The 11,334-nt window shown below is 41.8% G+C and overlaps 1 protein-coding gene across 9 annotated transcripts; it reads right to left on the minus strand.

Annotated features, from left to right (window-relative positions):
- Positions 1–666: 666 nt before the first annotated feature.
- LOC128311543 (odorant-binding protein-like) lies at positions 667–10,435 on the minus strand. 9 transcript variants are annotated; one of them, XM_053202032.1, is made up of 9 exons: positions 10,253–10,435; positions 9,959–10,128; positions 9,319–9,455; positions 5,836–5,906; positions 3,389–3,490; positions 3,085–3,195; positions 2,141–2,242; positions 1,820–1,864; positions 667–916 (listed from the first exon to the last, which is right to left on the minus strand). In XM_053202032.1, exons 1-9 carry the CDS (start codon positions 10,368–10,370, stop codon positions 858–860), a joined length of 915 nt encoding a protein of 304 aa, XP_053058007.1. In that variant the 5' UTR covers positions 10,371–10,435; the 3' UTR covers positions 667–857. The 9 variants fall into 9 exon arrangements, with proteins under 9 accessions (XP_053058007.1, XP_053058003.1, XP_053058002.1 ...); XM_053202028.1 differs by having other exon boundaries at positions 9,959–10,170; XM_053202027.1 differs by having other exon boundaries at positions 9,959–10,191.
- Positions 10,436–11,334: the final 899 nt, after the last annotated feature.

Raw genomic sequence — 11,334 nt, forward strand, 5'->3', positions numbered from 1 at the left:
TCTGCTGTTACAATGGGAATGGCCATTCCCTAGAAGTTCCCGTGTCTACTGCTGTTTGAAACTTAATGGAATGGCACGCTCTAGATCTTGCGTCCTGTGTTAACAGCTTCCCCACTGAGCTCACCGTCTGATGGTTTGTCCAAGCGCTACACTGACACCATGGCCCTCTGGGTTGACCATGTCTCAGCCGCTGCCCCATCTTGGATGACGGTGATGCCCCATCTGTAATGACTGTGATCCTACTGTAAGGAAATAGCAATCCTTCTCCTCAGTTTCATGGGTAACGGTGCTGTGATGGTAGGCAGTGCCCCTCAATTGTGACTCAAGGCATTGTAGACTGTCTGTGTATAACTCTCAGTGAGGTGTGCACACTTCTTTCCTTGTGGTAGATAAGATGCATCCTTGGGACGTTTTTTCTTGACCATTGTAGTAAAAATACCCATCGTCCCTTCCGCTGATGGTTTAGACCTTTTTCTCCCTCTCATTTAGACACCTCTGTGGCTTTTCTATTTAAGCCTAATCTGAACGGTCTCTGATGGGATGTTGATCCTATGATAGCCATGCTTTCCGGGGTAGTTGTATGTAAAGTGGATATTTATGTGTTTTTAAAATGAAACACACAGGTTTAGGATACATGCATATGTGCACAGACACACAGGTACAGGGTACACGTGTAATCAATTTATTTAATCATTCAGAAATCCTGTGACACCAAACAGGACCTGAATGGTGATGGACAGAGAAATCCTGTAACACCAAACAGGACCTGAACGGTGATGGACAGAGACGAGATGGGAAAGGAGAACATGTGTATGAATAGAGAAAATGATGTGAAGCAGAAAGAAGGAACATAATCTTCATGCTGTTGATCCTGATTGCATGGGGAAGACCGTGTTCCTGGTTCTCAGTGATGCAGCTACAGGTGCATAAAACAGGAGAGGAGGTTGAGTTGAGTGGACTGTATGAGCCTCAGGAAGCACAACATCAAGGGTTCGGAGGACGTTTAGTTGACCCAGTGCACCAGTCCCACAGGGAACATCACATTCTCCATCCCCACGATATGGGGGGGACCCACTGGAATTTTTTCAGGGATGTGTGTGTGATGGGACTTTTCATAATCAGGATCCCTTCCAACACTTTGATGATTTCAGAATGAATGTTCATGGGGATGGCGCATCAAACATGATTTTACAGGATCTTTGATGGAGTTACACTCTGGTCTTCCGATTGCAAACGCTCTCTGGCCTCAGGACATTATATTCAGCATGAAAGCTACTATTTCTGTTTGACCTTTCTTTCGCCCCTTTCTCCCAACAACAGTGACAAATGGCATGTGTTAGCCTAGAGCACGGTCGTAATTTGAGGCTCGTATTACTTCAAAGGTTTAACAATCACACTTTAAGGAAATCACGTTCTGCCGGAAAATACACGTTGAACGCTTGTGTCATTGGCGTGGTGGGAGGGCCTCGGAGGTGGCTGTTGCAATTATGCAGAACTAAACACGGGATGAGCGGGAATAGTGCACATGGAGTGGTGACGCATTCGGACAACCCTCAAGTCAGAACTGACTGGAAAACTCACTATTTTTCCTGTCATCCCCACCAGCGTCTGGCTCTCCTGCTTCTCTCCGAATGGCTGTCACTGGCGTGATTCTTGAGAAATAATGCTTTATCCCCAAACTGCTTTTTAGCATTAATCACCTCAACTGGTTTGCAGTCTCGGGGTAAAAGAAGTAGCCTCATGTAGCATAAAAAAGCTCTCTAGTGACATAATTACTGAGTTGACATAGTGGCAGTGATAACACGTCATTCTTACTTACAGTGTTCAGGATGGGTTGGTCCGTTCTCATTTTTAGGACACTTCTCTGGGGAAAGACAAATACAAAAGGTGAATAAAGGAGCAACCCATCATGGCCATGTCCCAATATTTGTAAGGATTTCTTCTTTTAAATAATGGGTTTTATGAAAGATAATGCATGGAAGAGAAAATGTAAAATGAATCAGTTTTTTTTTTCCAGATAGCATATTTACAGGTCAGGTGAGAGATATGTTCAGGGAAAAAAAAAAAAAAAATATATATATATATATATATATATATACACACACATATATATATAGAGAGAGAGAGAGAGGCACATTACCAGTTTTGCTGATATCTATAAGATTTTCTTCGGGAATATTGTTTTGTCGCATCAACTCCCTGAACTTTGCAAAGTCGTTGTCATCAGGATGAAGTCTTTTGCCTGAAAATCACCGTGCATAAAGCAGAAATTGCCCATTAGAACCCCTAAGAATTTCTGAATGCAGAATGAGGAGAATGAATGGGGAAATCAAGTCTTTAACTCAGTCTCCAACAGTTGCCACTGACTTTGTCCCAGTGTCAGCTGCCTGACCTAAGTGGGTAGGAGCCGTTCACTGCTGTCCCTGTGTAACCCATGCAGTGCCCAACATGAGCAGCGGGACTCCAGGAAAACAGCAGGAAATCCATGAATTGGGGACCTAATCCATCAAGTATATCCAGCCTACCTCATCTCTGCCTACACCTCAGACTCTGGCTCTGACATGCACCCCTGGTTCTGGGCCCATAGAAAAAGCAAGCACGGTTCTCACCTTCCCAACCATAGCCCTGTCACACAGTAACGGGAGACAGCTTGCTTTTTTATGAAAACCAGAGTTTCCAAATGCCTTTTTCCAACTTGAAACCTAGTATCTCAGAGCTGAAGCACCCCTCTCTAGCCCCTGGGGGTGGAAATCGTTGATGTTCACAATAGTGCATTGAAAGGATTAAACAGGATGAAGGTGTTTTGTTGTTTTTAAGTTTCTGCTCTGAGGCTGAAGAGTCTATTTGAAAAATTGTCATAAAATGAAGGAATTGGGGTCAACCCGAAGATAGCCGTGGCTTGAAATGAGTTCACTTCTTAGCAAATAATTTCTAATCAAACTGATTTTTTTTTTTTGCACAAATGGGAATTATTCTTAAATGTCTTATGATCTGGTACTTCCAGCCTCTACTGATTTCCTCACTGAGAATGCTGATGGTGGAAATATTACCTGCCCAATACGATCGTCAGGATGATATACGTACCAAGCAATGCAAACACTTGTGTAGTGTGTCCTGCTCTGTCCACGTTGGCAGTACGTATTATGAGAGAACCGAGGCTGTCATAACCAATATGGAAAATATTTTGATTCGTATCTGTGAGTGAGACAAAAAATATATATGTAAAATGTATATAAACTATAGCCTTGCCTTAGTGAATATTGGAGATTGGGGATAATTTAGGGGCGTGTGCCTGGACACATTTCCAATGATTACTTGAACTAGAATTCAGGCAGACAAGAGTGGAAATATTACGTAGCCATGACCATCGTCAGGAAGATATACGTACCAAGCAATACAAACGCTTTTGTGGTGTTTCTTTTGGCGTTCATGTTGATTGTGATAGAAGTTGAGGAGGCAGAAAAAAGATTGAAAATATTTTGATTCGTATCTGTGAGTGAGACAAAAAATATATATGTAAAATGTATATAAACTGTAGCCTTGCTTAGTGAACGTATTGGAGATTGGCTCTACCGTGGCCTAATTAGCACATTGGTAACCCCATTCTCATATCGGTCCCTCGGACGATGCAGCGAATGTGAACAGTGCGTATGACATGGAGACAAGGCCCGTAAGGAACTTTCCTTATTGGCCCATTCTTCCGAAATTAAACATTTCACCCCTTCCTGTCTTACTAGAGTGTTTTCTGAAACATGTGTTCCAGTGGAGCCAACATTTTTTGAGCAACACGACTTGTTGTCATATGGCATATTGTCAATACAAGTTTAAAATCTCTTTCTATTTGCCTTATCGCGGCATTGCAGATGATTTCTCTTTAAGACCAAAATGCAGTTGCCCTTTAAAACCCTGCATGACTGCGTGCTGAGTGCCTATCCTACATTGGGCGATCTTCTGAGTCATTAGCGTCCACCCCTTTAATCTAGGTGTACTACCCAACAAATTTCTGGCTGCCATGAACATGTGCATTTTTATTAATACGGTTTTACTTGTGACGATACACACGTTCAGATCCCGCCTGCAGGGGCACCTTCCACTCTGGCTCTGCCCATCCACCCTGGCACATATGCAAGAAAAAGAACAAGCATTGACCAACTTCGCGTCATCACCATACCTCCTAATATCCGTTCTCTCTTCTGCTCTCAACGTACACAATGCCTTATTGGAACCACTCATCAGGATTTCATTTGAAACTGTGCCACTTTGTGTTTCCCATTCAAATAGCCTTAGTCAGCCCCAGCCAGAGACCAAGTGGCAGCTGAAACAACTTCAGAGTTGCATGGACCTAAATCTTGCACAGGCCTGCTCTTAGGTCCATGAGTCTTGGGTTGTGTTGGAACAATTTAAATAAGAGTTTATACATCTCTTCAGATTCTTAGTAACCAAATGTTTTAATGATAATGTTATAAGGAAGGGCTTCGCTTGGATGGCTCAGTCAGTTGAGCATCTAACTTCCGCTCAGGTCATGATCTCGCGGCTCATGAGTTCAAGCCCCACGTCAGGCTCTGTGTTGACAGCTCAGAGCCTGCAGCCTGCTTCGAATTTTGGGTCTCCCTCTCTCTGTGTCCCTCCCCTGCTTGTGCTCGGCTCCCTCCCTCCCTCCCTCTCTCTCTCTCTCTCTCTCTCTCTCTCTCTCTCTCAAAGATAAATAAACATTAACAAATTTTTTTAAATGAAGGGCTTTGCAGGAAATCTCACTAAATAGGTTTATAGAGGTAGTGCAGGTTATGGAAGCAATGAAGTTAAATCTGTCTTCGGAGCCTCCGGGGTGGTTTCAAGGCCACTGCCGGTATTCTGCTTGTCAGTGTGACACCTCACTTTCTCCAGAACAGAGCTGGGTAGGTCACAATTCCTAGTTCCCAAAGAGCTGTTACAGTAAGTGCAGCTCATTCTCCCTTCTCAAGTTGTCCAAATCTAAGTTAGAAGGAGTTACCAAAAGGGAGAAAATTCAAGAAAAGATGATAGAGGACGTTGATGGCTCAGGCAAAGGAAAAAATAATGTAAAGCTAAGAAGAGTGAGAACATAACTTAAAAAATCTACTGGGAACATAAGTTACTGAGGAATATGCATAGGGTCGAATGCCAGGCATATAATTCACTTTGTTTGCATCTATATTTTACTTTTTGCAAAGCCGTTGTGCTGTTTCTTATCTTAGGTGAGGGCTGTAACCACAGACTTCCACATCACAATTTTAATCAGATATTTAGACATTAGGCCATTTAAAATTTGGAGTGTCGTTTAGGGTAATTAGGAAGAGTTTAGAATCTAAGTGTTGGCCGACATCCCCATTGCTTTTAACAGAAGCTGAGGTTACGAACAAATGTGCCTGGTGATTAAAATCACTCCGCTTTCCTTGGATTGTAGGTTAATCTCCCAAGAATGGAATGCAGTAAGATGTTTTAAGATGATGTTTAAAAAAGTATTCTCATAAAGCAAAATGAGATTGATATGTAAACCGAGGATAAACCTATTATATTTAGTTCCTAAGGCCATTTAAATTATCTTGAAACATGCTCATATACTCAAGAACTTTATGAAATAAACATCCTGAGCCCTTAGGAATGACTTAATAATACTCAAAATTGGAAGGGGCCACCAATGTCCTATGACTTAACTGTGCACGACAAGATAAAGTGCTTGGATAGATAATTTAGGGGAGTGTGCCTGGTCACATTTCCAATGATTGGTTGAACTAGAATTCAGGCAGACAAGAGTTCCAGAAAGAAGTGGAGACTAAGATTTTGACCTTAATATCTCAGTCAAATACTTGTACTTACAACCAATATTGATAAACTTGTCACGCCCAATGGTTCCCACGGCAGACTTTTCTGTGCACCGTCCGTTCGTCCTTAAAAACAAAATGTCTTCGAGTGAGTCGATGAAAACAAACTTTGAACCACAATTAACATTCTCTTTGTGTCAATCGCACAAGAATCTGAATGAGGCATCGTTTCAGTGCCTGTAAACAACGTGCCATTTGAAAGAGAAGAAGTAGGTTTTCCACCATCAAAGGTCACCTGCCAAAAATGTCTTTGTCCACACGTGGAATCAGGTAGTTCTAAAGAGTGACTATAAAACAAGTCATATTTAAAGGCAATTAAACATGAAGAAATCTGAATTGTGAGAAAAGAAGGCAAAGAGAACATTCCCTTGCCTTAAAGATTTTCCGGAAAAAGAGAAGGAGAGCCGTCAAGACGGTCCTTGGCGGTTCTGACAACGCGGGCAAAGATTTCTTACATAATATAATAGACAAAAAGCACCCCCTAGGAAAGGAGGAAAAAATGATGGGCTTAATTTAATCAGAACCATAAACTTGTATAAAAACACTACTCAGAAAATTAGACATCAAGTCACATATGCGTGCACACGCACAAACATCCATCCATACACACACGAGCAAATGCATAAATACACATGAGGCGTGTATGTGCTAGATGGAAACTAGATGTGTATTACAAACAGTTATATACGTGTCACATATATAACAAGAGAGTTTGTGTATTCCTGTGTGTGTATATGATAAAAAATGCATATTTGGAAAAACAGGAAGATTGAATACGGCAGAAATCGTAAAAGAGGAAGTAAACCAACTAAAATGGGGCAAATGGTTGAACAGACCCGTCACGAAAGAATGGTGTAGGAAACCGTGCTCAGGTCGATGACTCATCAGAGACACGCAGGTTCAAACCACAGTGAGCTGGTACCTCACATTCACGGGACTGCCTAAAATCAAAAGATGTCAATACCGAGGTTTAGGAAGAATGTGCTGCCGCTAAATATCGGATAGGTTACTGGCAAGAATGCAAAAGGCACCGGCACTTAGGAAACAGCTTGACCCTTTCTGTGGTTAAATACGCTCGTGTGCCGTGATGCAGCAGTTCTGGGCTACCAGAGAAGAGTTGCAAATGAATATGTGTCGGCACAGACATTAGTGCAGAGCCGTTCGTATCCAAGGTGTTCAAGACAACCACAAAGTGGAAACGTTACCCAGGAAGTGGGAAACGTACATATTGGTACATACACGAGGAACTCTGATTGGCAGTGACACGAGTGACTGTTTGCATACGGAGACACGTGGACATACGTTCCAAACCTTATGCGGAGTGAAGACAGCAGAATGAGATGCATCGTGTTTAATTGCAGCGTGTGAAGTTTAATGCGTGTGAAGTTCTGGAAGAGGGAAGGAAAACACGGCATGTCAGGTGTTGCCTGTAGCTACCTGGGGTGAGGGAAATGTATGCATCTTTGGGTGCAGTAGATGTACACATAGGTCCAAGTTCACTGAGCTATGCCTTCACATGGATACCTACCACTGCACGTCCCTTGCGTTTCAGTGAACCTGATTGCAGGGTGGGCGTCCAACGGGAAAGTCTACTAAACACAGACGGACACAGAAATTTGAAAAATGAGAGAAAAAGACCCTGGGGTACTCTTTAAAAAGTTAATGAAAACTGACAGGTATATCTGTTGGAATCGGATGTGTGTGTAATTTGGTAATATGTGTATAATCGATTATATATTATATAGAACATATAACCAACTACGTATTTTGTATACAATCAATTATATAATTATAGAACATTGCATATCTTTTACATATATGTATGTATATAATTACATAATTAGATAACGTTACATGTATATTACCTACGATGTATGTATATATGCAATGTCATATAATTATTGTATATAGCATATAATCAACTATATATTTTATATACAGTTATATAATCAATTATATAATTATATAACATTACATATCTATTACATATATGTATCTACATAAGCACACAATCATATAAGGTTACATGTATATTACATATAATGTATGTATATATGCAATGTTATATGATTATTGCATATAACATATAACCAACTATATGTCTTATATACAATCAATTATATTATTAATTGTATATTGTATTCCATTACATATCTGTTACATCTATGTACCTAATTACATAATTATATAACGTTACACATATATTACATATAATTATGTATATATGCGATGTTATATAATTATTGTATATAATATCCTGCAGTTTTATCCATTACTGACTTCGTAGAGCCTTCGAGTGTTATTTATGGAATGCTCACTATATTGCAGGCGTATACCTACATTATTATTATTATATATTATTCCATATTATAATTGTGTAAGATTTCATATTATATATATAACATGTTATGTAATTTAATACACAATTATATTTATATATTTATAAACCAGTCTCTCCAGACACAACCCTTTCTTTTCCTTCATGTCAGTCTCTTTTTATTTCTCATTCTTCAAAGTATGTGCCTGTGTTTATGTGTGTGTGAGCAGTGGAGACTGGAAGATTCTTGCCTTCTACCTATAGCTTTAGAAATGAGGTCTTCAGAAACAGACTTCCTTCGGTTTCTTATAATCCCCTGTCACCACCCCTTGCAAGTTTTCTCATTTCTTTATACTGGGAACTTTTGGAACTATCATAAGCTATCATCAGTTCCCCCGAGCAGATCCATCGGAACTCAGAAAGATAGAAATTAGCATTACACTTCCCACCTGCAATGTAAATAGATGTTTGAATCTTACAGGCCAGGATCTGTTTGCATGGTTTGATGCTTTCAGATGCCCTATATTCCTTTGATTTCAGTGATACCTCCTGCTTCATTTTGTTATCCTAGGAGTCGTCTACTGGAAGTCAAATGTTGGTGTGGAAATCATTGTTATTTCCAGGTGAATTCATCAGCATGTGTGATTGCTGGTGTTTTCAATTAAGCAATACAGTTCAGCTACGTGATCATTTGTCATTTTCTGGTGCCCTCTTTCCACCGCATCTTTACTCTTAGTAAAGAATTTCATGCATGATATTATTACTTTATAGATCTGTATCTGGCTCTGGTTTGAACAACGGAAGTAAAAAAGTGTCTTCATCGTCTGTTACTCTTGAGTTCTTAATAAAATGCCTGCAGGAAAGTGAGCATTTTGTAAATAATATTTGAAGCAGCAAAGGCTTTGGTGAATTTACTAATGATTAAACATTGCTGCTTGGGAGTTCTTCAGGGTAGAGAATGATTGAGGCCAGTGTCGGGAACCCTATGGTCCCAGGAGGTCCCTGAGAATCGTCTCATTAAAGCAAGAAGGGTGTACTGAATTTCTTAAGAACTCAGAGTCTCACTTTTCAACATCACCGAGGTATTTCACTGCAAACGTGCAACTCAGATGCCCTCTCAGGGTCATCAGATCAGGCCTTTTCATTCTGTGCTATTCTTACATGACAGAAAAATTGAAGACGACTGTGCCATTTGTTATGTCCACATCAACTTTGCGCATATAACCGTGGAATGGGCCGTTGCTTATCTTGTCAGAGTTGGTGGCTGCGACCAAAAGCGTGTTCCATTCTCCTGAAAGCTAAAAGCAAAGTTTCCATCAGAAACGTTGGTCCAGTTCTTTTGATGGCTTCCAACATCATCCAGCATGGGTTTCCCTCCTCTTTTACATCAGCAGTGAGCTATCTAACTTTAAGGAACAAAAGCACGGTTTATGAAATACTGAGAAACCCAAGTCTGCAGCAGAACTAAAAACTCACATAGTCCTGAAATAGCACACTCGTTCTTATCAAATGCAAGAGCTCCAACCCAACAGCTCTTTGGCTGATGCACCTTCTGTTTTATAAGCACAGGGGAAGCAGCCAGTTAATAGACCAGAGCAGACACGTACAAAAGAAATGTGTAAGGAGGTGATGAACAGAGGGATTCCGAGTTTCCAGGTGCATGGCTAGGCTTAGATGCACATAAATTTGGATATACACAGAAAACCCCCCAAAAGACACACACACGCACGCACACACACACACACACACACAGAGGCACACACATGAAGACGTCCATGTCAGGACAGCCTTTTTCTGGTACCTGTGTAAGGTTGTCTTGTAAAGGTGGGTGGCTGTCCGGTAAAGGTAGGTGGCCTTCCGGTAAAGGTAGGCGGCCGTCCGGTAGAGGTAGGCGGCCGTCCGGTAGAGGTGGGTGGCCGTCCGGTAGAGGTAGGCGGCCGTCCGGTAGAGGTAGGCGGCCGTCCGGAAGAGGTAGGCGGCCGTCCGGTAGAGGTAGGCGGCCGTCCGGTAGAGGTGGGTGGCCGTCCGGTAGAGGTAGGCGGCCGTCCGGTAGAGGTAGGCGGCCGTCCGAAGAGGTAGGCGGCCGTCCGTAGAGGTAGGCGGCCGTCCGGTAGAGGTAGGCGGCTGTCCGGAAGAGGTAGGCGGCCGTCCGGTAGAGGTAGGCGGCCGCCACAAACCAGAACGACTCCAAGAAGTAAGAGTAGAATCTTCATCTTTCTAGCACCTCTTGGTTTCTCCTCTGGAGGAAGCTCAGAATCAATTACCTGCTGGTGAGAATCTTGACCTCTTTATATAGTAAACATCTGTGAATGTGGCAATGTTTATCTACTTGTCATTTTTCACCAGAGACCATTGTGCAACGCTGAAAATAAACATCGTGTTGGCAGCAATGTATCGCAAAGATCTTTCAGACCTGGGTCATAAACCCCTCCAAAGGACGTTCCATAAACCCCTTCCATAAACCCTCCAAAGGACGTTCCATAAACCCCTTCCATAAACCCCTCCAAAGGACGTTCAGAAGGTAGGCCTGCCTACAGGGTCGTTTGGATCAAGCCTGCATATCTCATGTCACACTGAGACTCATTCACTCATTCTTGGAGGGGGGGGGGGGGAGTGTGGGGAACAAACCTGTCCTTCCCTTTCTCTCAGATGAGTTTCAAGGAAATCACCTTCTTTCCCCAGCAAACTGCACCCTTTTCCTTGTTGAAAGACAGAAAGATTTATGTGTGGGAATTGAGTTATGCCCACTCATAAATATAAATGCCAAGATACACACCAAATGTGTGGAAACATTAGGTCTTGCTTTATTTCCCAGACTGTGAAGTGGGTGAACGAGCTGGACGGTACACTACTTTGGAGGTTTTTTTGGGGACAAAGGTTTAGAGTGTCCTGAGTGACTCTGACCCTGTGAGTTGATTGTGACATCAGACAATTTTGTACTGATGGAAAGCTCGTAGGGGCGTGTTCCGCTTGGAGAAAACAGGTTTTAAGTTGTGATTAAAAACTTAAAAAAAAAACCAGTGAATCAGTCGACAAAATAACAGTCTTTTAGGAAGCTGTTACCATGGCCAATGTCTTCAATATTAAGTAAACTTACCAGTCATCTTTACAGGCTAATAAAATTAAACAGTACCAGAGGTGCCTTCGTAGCTCAGTTGGTTAAGTGTTGGATGCTTG

The sequence above is a fragment of the Acinonyx jubatus genome, chromosome X (assembly GCF_027475565.1).
Source record: "Acinonyx jubatus isolate Ajub_Pintada_27869175 chromosome X, VMU_Ajub_asm_v1.0, whole genome shotgun sequence".
NCBI lineage: Eukaryota > Metazoa > Chordata > Mammalia > Carnivora > Felidae > Acinonyx > Acinonyx jubatus.

What these genes read in the sequence shown, in the direction of transcription:
- LOC128311543 (XM_053202026.1), bottom strand. Translation starts at nt 10,370, where the DNA reads ATGAAGATTCTACTCTTACTTCTTGGAGTCGTTCTGGTTTGTGGCGGC. An exon ending in CAAGTTTATCAATATTGGTT is followed by an intron (nt 3,491 to 5,835) that starts GTAAGTACAAGT and finishes TCTCACTCACAG; the next exon opens with ATACGAATCAAAATATTTTC. An exon ending in AAAAGCGTTTGTATTGCTTG is followed by an intron (nt 3,196 to 3,388) that starts GTACGTATATCT and finishes TCTCACTCACAG; the next exon opens with ATACGAATCAAAATATTTTC.